We start from the raw sequence: 20,750 nt of genomic DNA, 5'->3' as shown, positions 1-20,750 counted from the left end.
CTTCCCCTCCCCCCTCCCGCGCAGCCCCTCGCCCCCGCGCGTCCGCGCGGCGTCGGACGGCGCGCGTCCCAGGTGCGCTACAATCAAAAGAATGGGGGCCACCTCAAGAACGGCACGGAGCTCAGCGCGTCGCCGCGTCCTGCCGCCGCGCGCGCCCCGCCGCGCGACCCCGCCGCGCCGCGCGCTCGACGCCGTCTGCGCCGTCGGGGGGTCCGAGACTGCAGCCGGGGACGATCGCTTTGCCGCCGCGCGCGTGACGGCCGGCCTCGACGCGCGGACTCGCGTAGGCGGCTGGTTCTACCCGCAAGCGGAGGTGCGCACGACGGTGTCGCTGCCCCAGCTCGGCCTCTGCGACGACGACGGGCCCGACGGCGTGAAGAACCAGGGCAACCAGCAGGGCGAGTGGTTCTGGTGCGACAGCCGAATGGAGATCTCCTAGCGCGCCCCGCGGAAAGCCCGGAGGAGCTGCCGCCACCGCCGACCGGCGCACGCCGCTTCGTAAGAAGATTTCACCGTCGTTCGCTCCCACGGAGCCAGGTTCTCCTGGCCGCGAGAGGCCCGGAGGAGCTGCGCCCGCGCGCGTCGACCGCCGATTGGTCGCCGCCAGTGGAGCGGCCCGATCTCGCCAGGAACGTCGAGTTGGTGGCGATGTAGTAAAGCTGAGTACGATTGTGACGCTAGGGAGGCGTCCTGAAGAGGGCGGCCGCATCGACTGGTCCTGGGGCGCGCGGCTGATTCCGCAACTTGCCGTCTAATTGTAGTGCAACAACTCGGGGCCGTCGCCGCATCACATGGGAGAGCGAGATCTTGAGCTTGCGCTGCACACAACAACCTTGGCCGCGCTCGCCGCTCTCACAATGGGTGCGAGATCTTGAGCTGCCGCTGCAACAAGTGCAACAAATTTGCTGTCCAAAACACCAAGAAGATGGGAAAAAAACGTAACAACAAGAAGAAGGGCTCAGGAGCGGCGTCGGCGCCGCCGCCGGTTCCGCACGATCCGTCGCCGCCGCCGGTTCCGCGAGATCCGTCGCCGCCGCCGCCGTCGCCGCCGCCGCACGTCGAGGAGGAGTCGCCGGCGGCGCCCGTCCGGCACGGCATCGAGTCGTACGTTCCCGGCACGCGGGTCCGCATCTCGGGCCTCGCGGGCGCCGTCGCGCTGAACGGGCGGCGCGGCCTCGTCGTCGCGCGGAGCGGCGACGAGCGCGTCGCCGTGCTCGTCGACGACGACCGGAGCAACCGGGACATCATCGAGCGCCCCATCGCGTCCGCGAGCAGCCTCGACAAGGCCGTCGGCGTCCGGGCCGCGAACCTCGAGATCGTGCCGTGGCCGAGCGAGCGCATCCCCATGTCCGCGTTCCACTGGCCCGAGCGGCGCCTCAGCGCGGAGCAGCTCTACTCCGCCGCGCGGACGCTCCTCAAGGACTACGGCGCCGCGGCCTTCTTCGAGCTGCAGCGGCGGGGCCTGGGGCCGCGGAAGCTCCTCATGGCGTGCTGCAACGACCAGGGCAGCAAAAGAGAGCGAAATTCCCAACTTCAAAGGCTCCGATCTCGGCCGTTTTTGACTGGTTTTGGCTGATTTTTGGACGAGCGATCATCTCTCGGAACTGCCTCGAAGCGTGGATGCTTTTTCCGGAACGCGCGCGCGCGGAACACTCACGTTGAAGCGACGTTGAATCACTCTTTTGCTGCCCAGGCAACGACGCCGGCTACGAGGACCTCGCGGCGACGTGCGTGCGCATGGGCGCGCGCGGCGACGACGCGCGCGTCGACTCCGACTCGCACGCGCTGGCCATGGCGGCGCAGTACGGCGCGCTGCGGACGCTCGAGCTGCTGCTGCGGCCCGCGGCCGGAAAACCCGTCGACGTCGACGTGGAGACGTCGGAGACGGGCATGACGGCCCTCTGGACGGCCTGCGACCACGGCTACTGGCCCGCGGCCGAGCTCCTGATCCGCGCGGGCGCGAACGTCGACGCGCGGAAGCGCCTGCCCAAGGGGACGCCGTGCCTCGGCGTCGCGGTGCAGAACGGCCACGCGGCGACGGCCTTCCTGCTGCTGCGGCGCGGCGCGGACCCGAACGCGGAGAGCGCGGGGGGCGCCAACGCCGTCGGCACCGCCGCGCTCTGCGGCTGCCTGGACCCGAAGAAGAAGGGCCTCGAAAAGCCGCTCGTCGCGCTGCTCCTGCGCCACGGCGGCACGCTCGCGGAGGAGGTCACGGACCAGGTCGTGCGGAACCTCGACGACGGCTCGCTCATGCGGTGCCCGGACGACGTCAGGCGCCTCGCGCGCGACGCGCGCGACTTCGTCTCGGACGACGCGCTCCTCGCCGCGCTCGTCGAGGCCGAGCGCCCGGACGAGTTCCGCGAGCGCGCGGCGGCGGCGGGCAACGCGTCGAGCGCCGCGCGGACGATGGCCGACGAGTGGGCCGGCGACGGGCCCCGGTCGCCGCGGCAGCACCTCGCCGCGGCCCTGCAGCTCGCGTTCCAGGCGACGCTCCGCCGCCGGGACGAGGCGGGCATGGAGCGCCTCGCGGCGCTCGGCGCGTTCGTCTCCAACCCGGGCCAGTGGACCCACGCCGCCGCGGCGGCCCACTGCGACGCGGCGCTCGCCGGCGCGTCGCCGTCGCTCGCCGTCGCGGCGCACTTCGTCAAGGTCCGCTGCCTCGAGCGCGTCGACGACTACGCGCCGGGCCCGCCCCTCGCGGCGCTGCGCGACGCGCTCGCGCTCCGCGGCGACCCCGCGCTCGACGCGACGGCCCGCGCCGCGCTCCGCGTCCTCGACGCGGACGCGCCGCGCCTCGTCGCGGCCCGCTACGGCGCGCCGGGCAGCGACGGCCGCGTCGTCGTCCTCAGGCGGCGCGCGCTCTACGAGAAGGAGGCGACGCCGCCGGACCTCGTCGGCGCCGCCGTCGCGGCGGCGCCCGGCGGCGTCGTCTACCGCCTCTTCGGCTGCCCGCTCTGCAGCGACGCGTCGGAGCGCGACGCGCACCTCGTCCGGGCCGTGAACTGCGTCTGGCGCTTCGACGCGGGCCGGGGCGCCTGGGCCGAGGTCGCGACGTCGGGCGCGGCGCCGCGGCCCCGCCAGGACGCGGCCGCCTGCTACCGGCCCGCGACCAACGCCGTCGTCGTCTGGGGCGGCGACCTCCGCGCGGCCCGCCAGGGGCCGAGCGTCACGGAGGGCGGCGTCCACGAGCTGTCGCTCGACACGCTCGCGTGGCGGCGCTTGGACGCGCCGGGCGCCAAGGCGCCCAAGGCCCGCATGGGCCACCGCATGGTCATCGTCGACGACGCCCTCTACGTCGTCGGCGGACAGACCGCGCACTGCAGAAGCGTCTACGAGTCGAGCGTCGTGCTCCACTGCCGCCTGTCCACGGGCGCGTGGTCCAAGATCCGCGCGCCGGGCCCCTGCACGGGCACGTTGGACGCCGCGTGCTGGTACGAGCCGCCGAGCGCGGCCGCGGCGAAGGGCCGCATCATGGTCTTCGGGGGCCAGATCTGGCCCGGCGCGCCCGACTCGTCGACGGTCCTCGTCCGCGGCCGCGGCGTCCAGACGTGCCGCGCGTTCCACGCCTTCGACGTCGCCGCGCGGGCCTGGGCCGCGCTGCCGCTCCTCGGCGACGCGCCGCCGCCGATCCAGGAGGCGACGGTCGTGCCCCTCGACGGCGGGGCCCGCTGCGTCGTCGCCGGCGGCTACACGGAGCGGTCCGGCGCGTCGCTCGAGGACCTTACGGCGCAGTACAAGCAGTTCGAGGGCGCGACCCACGCGGCGCCCTACCGCCGGGGCTTCCACGCCTACGACTCGGCGACGGGCTGCTGGGTCGAGCTCGCGCGCCTCGGCGACGACGTCCCGCTCGTCGCGCAGGCCTGGGCCGCGGCGACGTCGAAGTCGACCTTCGTCGTCGGCGGGGGCTACGGCGTCGGCCTCGACAACGACGCGCCCGTCATGTCCGGCGGCGAGGCGGGGACGAAGCCCGTGGCCTTCAAGTCCTACTACGAATGCCAGGTCCACGACGAGGCCGACGGCCTCAGCACGGACGCGTGGGGCCAGTACGGCATCACGACCGCCGTGCTCCCGATCTACCACGAGGGCGGCGACATGCGGTCGCTCGTCGCGTCGGGCAAGGTCCACATGTCCCTCCCGATTTTTGGCCCTATCCCGGAGAGCAACGGGCAGCTCGAGCGCGAGGCGAAGAGCGCGCCGCGCGTGCCGCCGGAGCTCCGGGGCGACCCCTTCGAGATGGCCCAGCGCGTCTACCGCGGCGGCGTCTACTGCTCGTGGGTCATCATGCACCCGTCGGGCGACCGCAACGCCTGCGTCAACATGGACAACTACAAGGGCCCGTTCCTCGTGACAATCAGGGACGACCTGCTCGCGAAGGGCTGGGACCGCAAGAGCCTCATGATCGCCCCCCCGGCCGACATGGGCCTCAAAGGCCGCTGCCACGCCCCCGGGCCCGAACGTCACGATCAACCAGCCCCTCGATCCGATCCTGCGCCGCGCGGCCCGCGCCGCGCGCGACGCCGAGCCCCGGGCCGCGGCGTTCGCGGAACGGCTCGGCGCGGCGGCCTACGACGGCGACGCGACGTTCACGATCAAGGTCGAGGTCGTCGGCCTCTACCCGCCGATCTGGCGCCGCCTGCGCGTCGCGGCGGGCCTCCCGCTCTCGGACCTCGACGACCGCGTGCTCCGGCCCGCGTTCGGCTACACGCGGAACATGCACGCGCACGCGTTCCGGCGGCGGCCGCACGAGCCGTGGCTCGGGCCGCGCGAGTCCACGGCCATGGACATGTGCCACCTACCCTGGTACGTCCGGGCCCTGGGCCCCGACGCGGCCGTTCGTTTGGGCCAGGTGCTCGCGGACGTCGGCGACGAGCTCACGTGGGTCTGGGACCTCGGCGACTGGTGGGAGCACCGCGTCACCGTCGAGGCCGTCGGCCGGCGCGCGGCGGGCGGCGGCGGCGACGACGTCGTCGCCGCGCTGCTGGGCGGGGAGGGCGCTGGGGTCCCCGAGGACTGCGGCGGGCCCCAGCACTTCGCGAGCCAGGTGAACAGATTGGTGGGCGCGGCCGACGACGCGTCGAACGCGAGCGTCAAGGACAAGGAGCGGCGCATCATCCCCGGCTCCGAGGCCTTCTGGAAGCTGCTCAACGAGGAGTTTCGCAAGAAGAATTGTTCGCGCGTCGTCTACGACCCGCGCCGCTTCGACCGCGACGACGCGCGCGCGGCGATCGCCGCCGCGCTCCGGTCGCGGCGGAGCCGGCCCCAGCACGCGGACCGCAACTTCACGACGACGAGCGCCTCGGGCCTCATGGGCCCCATCGGCGGCGACGCGGCCGCGCCGGGCGACCGCGCGCAGCGGAAGAAGTTCTGCGCCGTCTGCGGCGTCCGCGCGAACCTCCAGGCCTGCGCGCGCTGCGGCGCCGCCTTCTACTGCTCCAAGGCGCACCAGGAGAGCCACTGGAAGGAGCACCGGCGCGACTGCAAGAAGGCCCGCGCCGGCGGGAAGTAAGGGCGCTACTATTTAGGACGTGGGGGAGTCCGGGCGAATGGGACGGGCAGTCCTTCAATAGTCGGCGTCGGAGTTGGACGCGACGACGTCGTCGACGGCACTGGCACCCCATTGTTCAAACGGAAGGCCGTTGGCAAAGTCCCGCGCGAAAATCTCCCGTTGGCGTTCCTCTTCCGTGCGGCCGTGCCGGCCAAGGTTCTCGAAACCTCCGCATTTTTCGATCAGAGCGGCGTGCTCTGCCTCCGCCGCCGCGCGTATGCGGCCGTCGTCCTTGAGCCGCTGCGACACGAATTCGATCACGCAGCCTTGGTTTTCGCAAGCGGCGAGCGCGATCTCGAAATCGTCCTTCAGTTCCTCAGCGGCAAAATACAAAGCAAGTCCGGTTTCCCGGACGGCCGCGAGAACAATGTCGCGGTCTGCCTGGAGCGCCGCAGACGCGCCACACAGTGCGAAACCGTCGATGGCGATCGCCGCGACGACGATTTCTCGATCGGCTCGGAACGCATCGGAACAGGACAAGAGGGCCATCGGATCTTTCGTCACCGCGGCGAGAACGACATTTCGATCTTCTTGGAGGACGGGACCCGCCGATTGCAACAATTCAACGATGCCGCTCTCACGGCGACAAACATTATCGGAGCAGGCCGCGCTCTTGGCCAGGACCTGTAGGAAGAGCTCGCGGTCGCTCCGGAGTCGCAATGATAGGTCCCGATAGCTGGAGCTGAGCGAAAAAGGTGCAGTTTTGGGGCAGTAGAGCTGGATGGCCATGAACGCAAGGTCGCGGTCGTCCCTGAGTCGATCCGAGGCGTATTGGAGCGCCCGGAAGCCGCCGTCGCTCCCCCTTATGGCCGCCTCGACGACACCCCGGTCGTCGCGTAGTCGCTCGTCCGCAAATTGAAGGTTCGGGTGATAAATTTGATTGATCGGACCTGTCTGAGACACGGCTGCGATCACCGCCTCGCGGTCTCCGATCAGGCGTTCGGACGCGTAAAAGAGCGAAATGTTGCCCCGCAGTGCGTCGAGCATCAGATCGGAGTCGCGAATTTGTGCGGGAAACAGGATTTCAGCTGTCCAGCCTTGAGTGACAATTTCAGGAATGTACCTCTCCCCGATCTTGCCAAGCGCCGCGCGAGCCACCTCTTCGTCGAGTTGGAGTTCTTCGGGAATCAGCCGGTAGATCTTCTGGGAAAGATCGAGCAATGCCGTCTTCGCGTCCTCGTTTTTGATGGCGGCGAGCACGATCTCCTTGTCCGTGAGGTGGCTGGAATCCACGGTCCGAAGCACGTCTCCCGATTGATGAACGGCGGCCAGGACGACGGCGCGGTCCTCGCGCCACGCGTCCGGCGCCTTCACAAGGTTGCCATATGTTTCCTCAAAGTCGTCGACGACCCGTCGAGAGGGAATCCCGATATGCGCTTCCTGTCCAGGCGCCACGCAGATCATCAGCGCCTTGAACCGCAGGTCGCCGTACAGCTCTCGCGCGACACGGCATGTCGATGAAAAGCGGATCAAGTCCAGGACTCGCGCGTATTTCCTATCTTTCGTGCGGAGTGGCCAACCGCGCGGCCCCAGCGTGTAGCCGACCAAGCTCCAGGCGACCTCCGGCGGGAGCGCGGCGACGCTCATCTCTCTACTCGACTCTTTTGCCACTTTTTTTTTTCTTCGCCAAAGGCGCAAGGTGCGGCTCCGGTGCACGACCCCATCCTCGACGCCCCATACCGAGTCCCGCCAAATTAAAAAAGGGGGCATCTAGGTCTGCTTCTTCTTCTTCTCGGCCATGATCTCCGCGAAGCTCTTGACGCCGAACTCCTTGGGCTCCGGCGGCGCCGCGAGGGCCGAGGCCTTCTTGGCCTTCTTCGGCGGCGGCGCGGCGGGCGGCGGCGGCGGCGGCTTGTCGCGCTTCGACTTGGACCAGGCGATCTTGCGCACCGTCGGGCTCGACGACTCGTCGGCGACGGTGATCTCCACGGCCTCGTACTTGGGCCGCTTCTTCGCGGGCTTGGCCGCGGGCTTCGGCGCGGCGGGCTCGTCGTCGAGGCCGTCGACGCCGATGGACAGGAGCTGCCCCCGGTCGTCGTCGCCGCCGTCGCCCGCGTCGTACTCGTCGTCGTCGTCGTCGTCGGCGGGCGCGGGCGCGTCGTCCGCGGGCGCCGCGGGCTCGGGCGCGGGCTCGGGCGCGGACTTCCGCTTCTTGCCCCGCGCGGCGCGGTCGCGGCCCGTCTTCGGGTCGACGTCCAGCGTCGAGAAGGCGACGCGCCCGTCGCCCTTGACCTCGAGCACGCGCACGAACACGACGTCGCCCTTGCCGGGCACGTGGGCCTTGCCCTTGGCGCCGGGCCCGCACTTGGACTTGTGCAGCAAGCCCTCTCGGCCGCCGTCGAGCTTCACGAAGACGCCGTAGGGGAAGAGCTTGACGACGGCGCCCCGGCGCACGTCGCCGGGCCGCACCTCCGGCGACGCCGCGTCGCCGCCGTCGGCGGGCGGCGCGGGCTCCGGCGCGGCCGCCGCGCGCGGCGACGCGAGCGCGCCGTCGAGGTCCGGCGCCGGCGCCGGCGCGTCGTCGCCGCGGCGCGCCGCGGCGGCCTCGGCCTCCTCGGCGCGCGCGCGCGCGGCCGCCGACGGCGCGAGGCCGCCGTCCTCGTCGAGGCTCACGTCGTCGACGAGCGGCGGCTCGTCATCGTCGCCCCCCCTTTGCGCCTCGCGGCCAAAGTCGTCGCGCGCGTCGTCGCGGCGCGCGTGGCCGTTGCCCTTGGGCGCGTCGTCGAAGGCGCCGCGGCGGTCGTAGGGGTGGTCCGGCCGCGGCGCGTTCTTCCGCTCCGAGTGCGCGTGGCCGTCGGGGCGGACGCCGCGCGACGTGCAGGACCACTTGGACACGTCCTTGTTGTCCATGACGCGCACGTGGACCGTGCCGCCGACGCGCACGGGCGCCTCCATCTGCGTCGTCGGCAGCAGCCCGTCGCAGAAGCCGTCGACGCGGAGGAACGCGCCGCACGCCTTGATGCGGTCGACGACGCCCGTGACCTGTGTGAAATCAAATATTCAACTCGACTTCAATGTGCGCGTAATCGAACGGTTTGGACCAGACTCTTTCGCTGTGCTTCGAGAAATCGACGAGAGCAATCGATTCGTCCAAAAATCAGCCGAATCGACTTCGATTTGACCGAGCTAGAGAGTTCTGAAGTTTGGTGGGGGCCCCCCAAACCAGTGGTTGATTTCCACACCGCCCGTGACGATGGCGTTCGGCGGCGGGCACTGGCGCGGCGGCCGGCTGTCGCCGCGGTCGAGGGGCGGCCGGTCGTCGAGGGGCCGCGGCGGGCCCCGGTCGTCGAGCGGCGGCCGGTCGTAGGGCCGGTCGAGCGGCGGCCGGTCGTCGTAGCGGTCCATCGGCGGCGGCCGGTCGTCGTAGGGCCTCTCCCGCGGCGGCGGCGGGCCCCGGTGGTCGTAGCCGCCCGGCGGCCGGTCCAGGGGCATGCGGTCCGGGGGCGGCCCGCGGTCCATGGGCATGCCCCGGTCCATGGGCATGCCCCGGTCCATGGGCATGCCGCGATCCATGGGCATGCCGCGGTCCATGGGCATGCCGCGGTCCATGGGCATGCCCCGGTCCATGGGCATGCCCCGGTCCATGGGCATGCCCCGGTCCATGGGCATGCCCCGGTCCATGCCCCGGTCCATGGGCGGGCGGTCCATGGGCGGCATGCCCCGGTCCATGGGCGGCATGCCCCGGTCCATGGGCGGCATGCCGCGATCGACGGGCCCGCGGTCCATGCGGTCCATGGGCGGCCGGTCGAAGGGCGGCGGCGGCCGGTCGTCGTAGCGCGGCGACCGGTCGTTGAGGGGCCGGCCGTAGCCCGGCGGCGGCCCCCGGTCCAGCGGCGGCCGGTCGTCGAGGCGCATGTTCGGCGGCGGAGGGCCCCGGTCGTCGAAGTGGTCGCGCCGCGGGAGCCGCGGCGAGTGCTGGGGCCCGCGGCGGTCGTCGCGGTAGCCGCCGTCGCGCATCGGCGGCGGCGGGCCCCGGTCGTCGCGCCGCGGCGGCGGGTGGTTCGCGTGGGTCTGGCGCGGCGACGCCTGCGACCGCGGCGACCGCGGCGGCGGCGGCGGCGGCGCGGGCGGCGGCAGCGGCGGCCCGGACCCGAGCATCTCCGGCTCGGCCTTCTTCGCCGGCGCCGCCGGCGCCGCCGGCGGCGCGTCGTCCGGCGCGTCGGGCCGCGGGCTCGGCGCGCGCGTTCGCGCGGCCTTGGGCGCCTGGGGGCGCGGGACGCTCCGCTGCGCGGGCTGCGCGACGCCGTGCATCGTGCCCTCCCAGCGCCAGGCGTGGGGCGACGCCCCCGGCGCGAAGGAGTAGGCGCAGCGCACGGCGACGGCCGCGCCCTCGGGCAGCATCTTCTGCGGGTCGTCGCGGCGGACCATGCCCGCGAGCGGGATCAGACCCTCGAGCGCCCAAGTGTGGCCCTTGATGACGCAGCCGTGGCCCGCCTCGTGGCGCAGCACGCTCGCCTCGATGAGCTCGCCGACGCGCGGCGGCAGCACGCCCGACGGCGGGGGCGCGCCCGCGGACCGCGGGTCGACGCGCGTCTTCACGGGCTCGCGCGCCGACGGGTCGATGTGGCCCAAGGCCGACGCCGCGGGCTTCTGCGGCGGCGCGACGCGGCTCCGGTCGACCTCGGGCGCCGGCTTGTCCGGCGTCTCCCGCGGGGGCAGGCCCGCGGGCGGCCGCATGCCGCGCGCGCGCTCGTCCGAAAAGTTCGTCGCGGGCTTGTCGTCGCGCCCCTTGCGCCGGGCGCCGCGCCGGCGGCTCGGCGACCGGCTCGCGCTCGACGACGACGAACTCGCGCGGCGCTTCGACCGCTTGCGCCGGCGGCTCCGCGACGACGACCGGCTCGACGCGCGGCGCGCGCGGCGCCGCCGCCGCGACCGGTCCTCCTCGGAGTCGGACCCGGACGAGTCGCTCCGCGGCGCCTTCTTCTTCTTCGACGACGGCGCCTCCTTGTCGGTGCCGCGCTCGTAGGGGTTCGCCTTCTTCTCCGCGGGGGGCGCCGCGGGCGACGCGGACGGCGGCGGCGCCGCGGGCGACGCGGACGACGGGCTCCGCGACCGCGCGGTCTCCGCGAGGAACTTGTCGAGCGACTCCTCGCGCTTCGGCCGGCCCCGGGCCTTGGGCGGCGGGCTCGCGTCGTCGAGCTCCTTCATGGGGCTCGTCGGCTCCAGGGAGATGGCCATGTCGTCCGCCGGCGGCGGCTTCTTCGCGTCCGCCGCCGCGAGCGCCGCGTCGCGCTGGCGCGTCATCTCCGCCAGCTGCTCGCGGAGGAGGCGCTCCGACTCGGAGATGGGCGGCGCCTCGGCGGCCCTCCGGGCCTCCTCCGCCTCGGCCTCCGCGGCCGCCGCGGCCTCGGCGTCGCGCCGCGCGGCCTCGGCCTCCTCCTCGGCCCGCAGCCGGGCCGCCTCGGCCTCCCGCTGGGCCGTCAGCCGCGCCGCGTCCTCGGCGGCCTTGGCCCGCGCGGCCTCCTCGCGCTCCGCGCGCGCGCGCGCCGCCTCGGCCTCGGCCGCGAGCCGCGCGGCCTCGGCCTCGGCCTGCCGCTGCGCCGCCGCCTCGTGCTCGGCCTGGAGCCGCGCCGCCTCGTCGCGCTCGGCCCGGAGCTGCGCCGCGCGCTCCTCGGCGACGAGCCGCGCGGCCTCCTCGGCCTCGGCGGCGCGCGCGGCCTCGTCCGCCGCGGCCTCGAGCTTCGCGGCCTCGGCGCGCAGGAACTCGGCGCGCGCGGCCTCGGCGCGCGCGGCCTCGGCGCGCGCCTCCGCCGCCGCCTCGTCGTCGGAGTCGACGTCCACGGGCGCCTCCGGCGGCCGCTGGAGCTCGTCGTCCGAGTCGTCGTCGTCCGAGAAGGCGGCGGCCGGCGGCGCCGCGGCGGCCTTGGGCGACGGCAGGAACGCCGACGGCGGCGGCGCCCCGGGGGGCATGCGCGGCGGCGGCACGGCGGGCGCCGGCGCCGGCGCCGGCGCCGGCCGCTTCCCGCCGACGACGATGCGCGGCGGCGGCGACGGCGGCGCCGCGGGCTCCGCGGGCTCGGGCTCGGGCTCCGGCTCCGGCTCGGGCTCCGGCGGCGACGCGGGCGCGTCGGCCCACATGTCGTGGATGTAGTAGGGCTCGGCGTCGGCCGCCGCGGGCGCGGGCGCGGGCGCGGCCGGCGACGGCGGCGCGGCCGGCGACGGCGGCGCGGCCGCGGGCGCCGGCGGCGCCTGCTCGTAGGGCACGTCCTTCTCCTCGCGCTTCATGGAGAAGCTGACGGCGTTCTGCTCGCCGAAGACGGGGCCCTGGCTCAGCTTCAGGTCGTCGTCGCCCGCCGCGTCGAGGGGCTTGGCGGCCCTGACGAGCGCTGCGGTCGCCGACTCCGACAGCGACCGCCGCTTCGCCCAGATCGCCACGAGCTTCGCCGTGCTCTCGCAGGGCGTCTGGAGCAGGGGCTCGTCGTCCGCCTCCTCGACGGCGAACTGGGCCATGCGCTGGACCATCTTCGGCAGGTGCTTCGTCCGCTCGCACGACGCGACGAACGCCGCGGCCGCCGCCGACTCGCCCGCGGGCCCCTTGCGCGCCTTGAAGATGTCGTCGACGGCGTAGAGCACGGCCAGCGAGTACTTGAAGCGCTGGAGCACGGGGCCCTCGTCGCTGAAGAGGTTCACGGCGACCTGGTCGAGCATGCGCTTGAGGCACCCCTCGGCGACCTCGGCCGCGAGCGCGTGCCCGAGGAACCACTTGCTCACGGCCTGGACGCGCACGCGCTTCGTCGTGAGCTCCTTCAGCAGCACGACGAGCTCGCCGAGGGCCGCGTCCTTCTCCTCCCTCGTCGCCGCGCCGTAGCGGACGTCGACCTCGTCCCCGGCGGGCGCCGCCGCGGGTTCCGCCGGGGGCCGCGGCGCCGGCGCCTCGGGCTCCTGCTCCGCGGCCTCGAGCGTCTCCTTCTCCGGCGGCTCCCAGCGCGTCTCGCGCGTCGACGAATGGAAGAAGTAGGGCAGGCCCTCCGGCGTCTTCGCCTCGATCCACATGGGCTCCGCACCGGAGGCCGCGCGGGCGCCCGCGGGGCTCAAAAAGCTGGCTGCCGCCCGCGGATCCAGCCGAAGCCCGCGCGGACCTCAAAAAGCTGGCCGCCGCGGCCCCAGCAGCCGAAACAGATCGGCAGAAGCTGCCAACACTCGCGGCCGAATAGAGGACTTTTGCCTCTGGTGCTCGGCGACCACGAACGCGTTTCGTCCCACAGCGCGAAGCCCATGTCGACTCGCTAAGTTTGCAAGTCCGGTGCTCCACCGGCCCCAACCACCGAGTCCTCCCTCGACCACAAGAGACACGCACACATTACCCCGCGAGCCCCTCGGGCGTGCCCGCGTAGTCGTCCGTCGTCCGCCCGAGGTTCGAGAGCTGGACGCGGAAGCCGCCCCGGGAGCCGAGCTCGGACCGCGCCATGGAGATGGCCTGGTTCCGGAGCCGCTCGTCGGAGAGGCTCCGCTTGAGCGTCGCCGAGAGGTCGCCCTCGAGCTTGGCGAGCCGCGCGTCCAACCGCAGCGAGTCGTGCGTCGTCTTCTCGAGCAAAGCCGCCGCCGCGGTCTGCGGCCGCGACGCGACGCGGTGCGGGTCCTCGACCTCGCCGCCCCTGGCGTCGACCATCTGGTCCCGCTTGCTCAGGTGGTGGCGGATCAGGACGGCGTCGGGCGCGTAGCGCGGCTTCGGCGGCGGCGGGACGTACTTCGGCGGCGCGTTCTTCGCCAAAACCCGGAGCAGGATCTGCCGGTCGTAGTGCGCCTCGGACGACTTCACGGCGGGCCACTGCCCCGCGGGCGGCTGCCAGAAGCCGTGGGGCCGCAGCGCGGCGGGGTTCAAAGATTTCGACGCGCGCGAGCTCCGGCGCGACGACGACGGCGTCGCCGCCGCCGGCTCCGCGGCGATTTCCGATAAGGGCGTGACGCCGTCGGCGGCGAAGAGCGACGTCGGCCGCGCGGACGGCGGCGGCGGGTGGCGCAGGTGCGGCCGGTGCAGCGACAGCACGCCCACGGACCGGACCGATAATAAGTAAGGCAGCCGGTCCACCGAAAAAAGCCAGTCGCCCGTGAACCGCGTGATCGTCCGGCCCGACGCCCGCTGGAGCAGGTCGACGACGTTGGACGTCGCCTCCGCGAGGCGTCGTCTATAATCCCCCCCGACGAGCGTCGCGTGGCCCGCCAACCGCAGCTGCTTCGCGTCGCCGCCGAGTAGAGGGCCCACGAGCGACTCCACGTAGGCCGATTCCACCGTCGTCGACTCGAGGGACCGCACGGACGCCTCGTCCGCGTCCTGGTGGTGGCCTGGGCAGCAAAAGGGTGATTCAACGTCGCTTCAACGTGAGTGTTCCGCGCGCGCGCGTTACGGAAAAAACATCCACACTTCGAGACCGTTCCGAGAGATGATCGCTCGTCCAAAAATCAGCCGAAACGAGTGGAAAACGGCCGAGATATGAGCCTTTGAAGTTGGGAATTTCGCTCTCTTTTGCTGCCCTGGTGGTGGCCCAGGGGCCCGCCGTCGTCGACCTGCTTGATGGCGCCCGGCAAGAAGTTCTCCGGCGGCCGCTCGTAGGTGCGCCCGTCCTCGACGAAGCGCAGTTCCACCGACGCCATCTGGGGCCGGGGCCGCGCGCGCGCGAACGAATGCACGAAGCTCCCGCAGCCGCGGCACCGGAGCTGCGGCGGCGCGTAGCGCTGCAGCGCGACGAGCATGCGCCGGCTGCTGAGCGCGCGCTTCGACTGCGTGTCCCAGGACTTGAGGGTGGCGTCGCCCGTCGCGTTCGCGTGCTCGAAGCAGCACAGCAGCTCGACCTCTCGCAACGAGAGGCCGTAGCGCCGCGCGGGCCCGCCGCCGTCGTCGACCCAGGCGACGGCGCAGGGCGCCCCGGCCTTCTCGAAGTCGCCGACGTGCCGCGGCTTGCAGGCGCGGTTCGCGTTCATGGCCTCGCCGCCGCTGAGCGCCGCGTAGACCCGGGGCCAGATCGACTTCTTCCCGCCGTGGTCGCCGAGCCTCGGCGTCTTCCGCCGGTGCACGGCGCCCCGGGCGTCGCTGTGGAGCCACTCGACGACGTAGCCGTGGTCGAGGAAGATCGTCTCCACGAAGCGGCAGTGGCCGTCGGCAGACGCCGACGCGGCGAGGCCGTCGCGCACCCACTGCCAGCCCGCCGCGCCCTCCAAAACCTCCTCGTGCTGGGGCCGCGACAGCGGGAAGGGCTCGGCGTCGGCCATGAGCTCGCCGATGTTCGCCGTGACGTCGAACGCCACGGACTTGGACGCCAGCGTCATGGCGCGCCCGACGGGGCGCCGCGGCGGACGTCTATAGCGCGCTCGACGGGGGCAACGTGCAGCGTGGCGGCAGGATCACCCCGGCAGCCTGTTGCGCCGGCACCAGCGTTGGCATAGAGCTCGCGCCCGCCGGCGCCGTCGCGCAGCCGCCCGAGCCTCCGGCCGTGCCGCCTGCCGCGCACTCGCGCGCGCGCACGCCTCGGCTCGCGCCGTCGCGCGCGCGGGCGCCATGGTCGTCAGCCAGGAGGAGAAGGAGGAGTTTGGGCCCATCCGGACGCTGTACAACGAGATGTCCGAGGTGCGCGACGCCTCCGCCATCGCGCCGCGCGTGCCGCCGCGATCGCGCGCGCGCGACGCGAGCGCTGCCCGCGCTCGGACGCGACGCGCTCCGCTCCGCGCGCGCGGCGCGCGCGCCCGACCCCGCCGCGCGCGCGCGCGCGCGACGCCGCCGCGCCGCCGCGCCGTCGACGCCGCGCCGAACCGCAGGAGGTCACGGAAGTGGCGATGATGGTCATCCTCGAGGCGCTCAAGGACATGAAGAAGGGCAAGTGCGAGCTCTTCAAGGACGTCGCCAAGGCCATCAAAACGGAGTTCGAAGCGAAATATCCCGGCTCCTGGCACGTCATCTGCGGCCGCGACTTTGGCTCTCACGTCACGCACGAGGTCAGGAACATCCTCTTCTGCAGCATGGGGCGCATAAATCTCCTCATCTTCAAGCACGGCTGACGCGCGCCGCCGCCGGCCCGCGGCTCGTAACGTCCGGCTGAGGAGACGTCCGGCTGAGGAGACGTCCGCCGCTCGCCCTCGGGCGCGAGGCGACTGGCGTGCCGCGCTTAGGCTGGGCGCGGCATACGGGCGGCGGTGCCGCCGCGCGGGGCGGGGGGGGGCTCTTGCGGTGCGCGCGCGGGCCGCCCCGGCGGCCGAGGCGCCCGCGGGGGTGAGGGGGGGCGCGGGGCTGTGTGTTCGACGAGAGAGAGAGACGGGGGCGGGAGAGATGGAGAACGAAGCGGCGCTAGTCCTGCTGGTAGTACTCGAGCTGCTCCTTCGACTCCTCGGTGATGAACTGGCTCTCCTCCTGCTCCTTGTTTAGGGGAGGCTCCGCGTCGTCGGCGGAGAAGAGCCAGTCGCGGAAGGTCCGGAGCCTCGCGGGCCCCGTGCCGTCCTCGAGCTCGCACTGGAGGCGCCATCGGATCCAGGAGGACGTCGCCGCCTCGAGGAACGCGCCGATGATCAGCGCCGCGTAGGCCGCCTCGGGCGACATCGAGTCGGACGCGATGTTGTCCTCGAAGCCGTCCTCGAGCGAGTCGATGAAGAAGTCCCACATCTCGACGAAGGCGAAGCCCAGGATGATGGCGAAGACGTCCGCGCAGGCGACGACGGAGATGAATTCGATGAGGTGGAGGTAGATGTGGTGAGTCGTCGTCGTGAAGGGCACGAGCCACATGACGAGGCAGAGCACGGACCGGACGAGGGGCACGCCGATGATGAGGCCCCAGAACAGTAAATTCGCGAGCGCGTTCGCGTAGGCCGTGTTCTGGCCGATGCCGTTGCCGGCGTCCATGTAGGTCGAGATGTCGCACGCGCTGATTTCCGTGTCGACCGTCTCCGAGAAGTCGAACTCCGCGTCGATCTTCACGTCCTGGAACTCCGTCACGAGCGCGAGGTCCAGCTCGAAGGTCACGCTCGTGTCCACCGACGGCTCGTAGAGGCCGTAGGCGAGGCACAGCAGCGACACGAGCAGGGGGATGGCCGTGAAGCCGCGCCGCCGCGCGCGGCCCCGCCGCTCCGCCGTCCGCGACCGGAGCGACCACGACGGCTCGTGGCGGATGCGCGCGCGGATCTCGGCAACGCTCGGGATGGGCCGCTCCGTGCGGCCGATGACGTAGATGAAGCGCGCCAATAATTGGGCCGCGCAGAGCACGCCCGCGAAGTAGGGCGCGCCATGGCAGATCTTCGCGAGGATGCGCACGTCCCACTCCGCGCCGATGACGATCTCCTCCGTGTCCGAGCTGTTGTCGATGACCTTGTCGTCGGACGTCGCCCCCTTGAAGCCGACGACGGCGGCGAAGAGCGCGACGAAGATGGGGTAGGAGAAGCCCATGCGGCCCATGCCGTGGACGAGCTCGAACCTGTGCCGAAACCAAATCTTCAACCCGACTTCAATGTGAGCGTATTCGAACGATTTGGACCAGACTCTTTCACTGTGCTTCGAGAACTCGACGAGAGCGATCGATCCGTCCAAAAATCAGCCGAATCGACTTTGATTTGACCGAGCTAGAGAATTCTCAAGTTTGGTGGGGACCCCCCAAACCAGTGGTTGGTTTCGGCACAGGCTCGAACTTGCGGCTCATGCGCTCGCGCGAGTTGTGGAAGAAGACGCCGTAGAGGTGCAGGAAGATGGCCAGCGGCGCGAGGACGCCGGCGAAGAGCGGGACCCAGAAGGCGAAGAGCACGGCGCCGTAGTCGTGGAACTTCTTGGCCAGGTGCCACAAATTCGCCGTCTCCATCGTCTTGTCGTCGGACGTGTCGAAGACCTCCTCGAGCGTGAGCGTCGCCGTGCCGTTCGTGACCTCGTAGTACTGGGCCGCCGTGTAGTAGACGATCTGCGCGCGGGGGATTGCGGGGTCGAGGCGCGGCGCGCGCGCGGACGGGCGGGTCAATTTCGGCGTTCGAACGTTCGCGGCGCGCGCGCGCGCCGAGAGCGTCCCCGGGGGCGGGGCGTCGGGCGTCGCCGCCGTCCGCGTCGTCCCCGCGCCACGGACGCGCGCGACGCGTCGCCGCCCCCCCGTCCTCCGGCGCCGGCGCGCGCCTCCGTCTTCAGTTTGTAGGACGTCATGAGCTGGGCGGCGATGAGCATCACCAGCGACGCGATGAGCCAGCAGATGGAGCAGGCGCCCGTGATGCCGCGGTCCAGGACCGTCCGCGCCATGGTGACCGCCCGGGGCCCGAGCCCGCCCCCGCCGCCGAGATCCAGACGCGCAGCGTGGACACAGGCGGGCTGCTTTGTGCGTCGTGCAAATTTGGGTGCTCATCTTCACCGATGCCGCACGTTTAGCCAAAACGTCCGGGCAGCCGAAGGACTCATGGCGGCCCCCCAAACGGCCTGGACGGGCTTCGGCGACTACGTCGAGAGCCTGGGCACGCCCATGTCCGGCGGCGGCGCGAGCGCGAACTTCCAGGAGATGCTCGAGGCCGCGCTCGCGAAGGAGGAGGCCGCGCGCCCGCCCGCGACGCCGCCGGCGTCGCCGTCGCGGCTCCCGCCGTCGGAGCGGCCGACGCCGGCGAAGCCCCCGCCGCTCCCGCCGTCGGAGCGGCCGACGCCGGCGAAGCCGCGGCGGAGCTCGCGGCTCGCGGCGCTCGCGCCCGCGCCCCCGCGGCCGCCGCTCCTCGAGAGGCTGCCCGCGGACGTCGCGCGGCGCGCCTACGGCTGGCTGCATCCGCTGACGCTCGCGCGGGCGGCCGCCGCGTCCCGGGCGCTCAAGGAGTCGGCCTGGGACGGCTACGGCAAGCGCGAGCGCTTCGCGTGGGACGGCGAGACCGTCGACGAGTTCGGCGCGGTCCACACCTCGGAGACGCAGAACTGGCCCATCGACGTCTCGGAGTGCCGCCTCACGCTCGCGCGGCACAAGCGGCTCGACCCCCTGAGTCCTAGTAGCACGCGGCTGGACGACCTGGTCTGCAACTTTCTTGTGTCCTTAGGTTGGACGCCCTCTTCCGAAGCCGCGACAACGACGACGCGTTCTACTTCTGCGCCAGCTGTTACGCGACGAATCGGGACGGGAGCCCCGTCGAGCTCCCGGGCCCCTGGCCCGGCGACGCGCGGCTGTCGGCGAACCTCGACCTGCCCGTGCTCAAGGGCGGCGGCCTCGCGGCCGAGGACGTCGCGTTCCTCGTCCAATACGAAGACGACATGGCCAACGGCCACACGTGGGTCGTGCACGGCGACGACGTCCCCGGCTGGCGCGAGGGCGACGAGACGCTCGAATTCCGGTCGGAGCGCGTGATGGAGCGCATCGACACGTTTTTTTGGGACAGCATAGGCATCCAGCTCTGCGCGCTGCTCCTCGGCGACGACGAGCCGAGGGCCGTCTTCGTGGGCTCGTACGTCCCCGGCCGCTGGAAACCGAGCGGCCGGGTCGCGTTCGGGTCGGACGTCGGAGAGAACGAGACGCTCCAGCTCGGCGCCGACCCCGGGCCGGTGCTCGTCGACGGGCGCGCGTACGACTGGCGCTGCGAGTGCACCATCGTGGGCTCGGACCCCGACGACGACGACAGCGACGACCCGGACGGCTCGCTCGGAAACAACCAAGGATACGACATGTTGGACTTCTCCTTCGACTTCCTCAGCTCGCCCCGGGACACGCGGCCCCGGACCGCGGACGGCCTCTCCGCGCGGTCGCTCCTCCTCGCCGCGCTCGTCGGGGACGCCGCGTAACAGCTTACGCGCCGGGGCAGCCCGCGTCGTAGGCGCAGACGGCCGCGAGGGCCCACCAGGACAGGACGACGTCCGCCGTGTAGTGGCACCGCGACGCGAGGATGAGGACGGAGTAGCCCGCGACCTACCGAGCCGATGTCTCCTTGTTTTCCCGCCCCGCATCTCTCGAAATTCGGCCGCAGGACGCCGCCCGCGACCCACAGCGGCACGCAGAAGCGCGGGATGACGCCGCGGACGGCCATGAAGTGCGCGGCCAGCCCCGTGTTGTAGACGTGGTTCGACATCAACTTGTCCGTCGCGCCGCCCATGAAGCGCTGCACGAACTTGGCGAAGCGGCCCAGGCCCGCCGCGAGGCGCCCGACGCGCGAGCCGCCGAAGCGCCTGTGCGCGCGCTCGAGCGCGTCGGGCGCCGGCGGCGCGGGGTCGCTGTCGGGCAGCGTCGTCGCTGTGTGAAGCGAGGCGGAAAAGAGCATGCCGCCCGCGCAGTAGACGAGGCTCCGGCGGAAGCACTCGAGGCCCGCGGCGCCGCCGAAGATGCCCGTCCCCACGAGGTAGAGGGCCATGGCGCTGCCCAGCACGTCCGCGGCCGCGCCCGCGCCGGCGACCGCGGGCACGAACTGGAACCCCAGATCGGGCAGCGGCCGTTGCGACGCGCTCTGGCGCGTATCGCTCCACTGGAGCGTCGTCAGGTAGACGACGGATGCGGCGAACCAGGCGGCGGCGGCGCTCTTCAGCGCGTCGATGATCTCGACGGCGGAGACGCCGCCGCCGCCGCCGCGCAGGCACGCGACCTCGAGCAGTGGCGGCGCGATGGTTTTGTGGAGCGTCGGCGTGCGGATGGGGCTGCGCGGGCGCGGGAGCGCGAACATGGGCGCGAGCGCGAGTGGCAAGAGCAGCCTTCGCATCATCACCATCGTCGCGAGCGAACACTTCAAGAAGCCCCGATATCGATCAAAAACTTTAGTGATTAAAATCTCCACTTCGAGCTCTCGAGCAGCCGCCCGCCTGCCCGCGAGCGCCGCGTCCGCAGAGCCCCGTGCGCGCGCCGCCTCGTGTGCGGCGCGGCAAGCCGAGCGCGCGCCGCCTCGCGTGCGGCGCTTGCCGCGCATCTCGCATCGATCGTCGGCGATGCCGAACGCGCCGTACCCGCTCGACTTCGAGACGCAGAACCTGGAGGACGAGTCGAAGAAGCTCCAACAAATGCTCTCCTTCTACGAGAACGCGAAGAACGAGCAGGAGGGCGCCCAGGCCGTGACGGACGCCCTCAAGGCGGCCTTCGGGTCCATCGGCTTTGAAGGTGTCTCGGAGCCGCCGCCGCCGGAGCGGGACGACCCCGAGGTGTCGCCGGAACCGGAGCCCGCGTCGCTCGACGACGCCGCGCGGGCCGCCGCGGCGCTCGAGGAGGCCGAGGCGGCCGAGGACCCGGAGCTGCGCAAGCTCGCCGACGAGGCGCTCAAGGCGCAGTACGAGCTCGAGCGGGAGACGGGCGCCGCGGGGGCGGCGCTC

The 20,750-nt window shown here is 72.3% G+C and overlaps 3 protein-coding genes across 3 annotated transcripts in view; 2 read left to right on the top strand and 1 right to left on the bottom strand.

The window, feature by feature from the left end:
* Nucleotides 1-925: 925 nt before the first annotated feature.
* On the top strand, nt 926-5,506 carry AURANDRAFT_64147 (hypothetical protein; the record flags this gene model as incomplete). The annotated part of the gene is made up of 3 exons (XM_009038871.1): nt 926-1,565; nt 1,694-4,344; nt 4,430-5,506. The coding sequence occupies 3 exons, from the start codon at nt 926-928 to the stop codon at nt 5,504-5,506; spliced, it is 4,368 nt and encodes a 1,455-aa protein (XP_009037119.1).
* Nucleotides 5,507-15,343: 9,837 nt separating this feature from the next.
* Nucleotides 15,344-15,535, top strand: AURANDRAFT_26109 (hypothetical protein; the record flags this gene model as incomplete). The annotated part of the gene is made up of 1 exon (XM_009038872.1): nt 15,344-15,535. The coding sequence occupies one exon, from the start codon at nt 15,344-15,346 to the stop codon at nt 15,533-15,535; it is 192 nt and encodes a 63-aa protein (XP_009037120.1).
* A 3,713-nt stretch (nt 15,536-19,248) lies between these two features.
* ARS18 (putative arylsulfatase) overlaps nt 19,249-20,750 on the bottom strand; it is a gene marked incomplete at both ends in the record, with an annotated part of 4,965 nt that continues 3,463 nt past the window's right edge. Inside the window, 2 exons of the mRNA XM_009038658.1 lie at nt 19,249-19,368; nt 19,430-20,141. Coding sequence (XP_009036906.1) covers nt 19,249-19,368; nt 19,430-20,141 — 832 coding nt within the window. The remainder of the gene's footprint in view (nt 19,369-19,429; nt 20,142-20,750) is intronic.

Source organism: Aureococcus anophagefferens (assembly GCF_000186865.1).
Source record: "Aureococcus anophagefferens unplaced genomic scaffold AURANscaffold_9, whole genome shotgun sequence".
Taxonomy (NCBI): domain Eukaryota; class Pelagophyceae; order Pelagomonadales; family Pelagomonadaceae; genus Aureococcus; species Aureococcus anophagefferens.
Note: the sequence above shows the minus strand (reverse complement) of the source record. Positions and strands in the feature narration are given on the sequence as shown.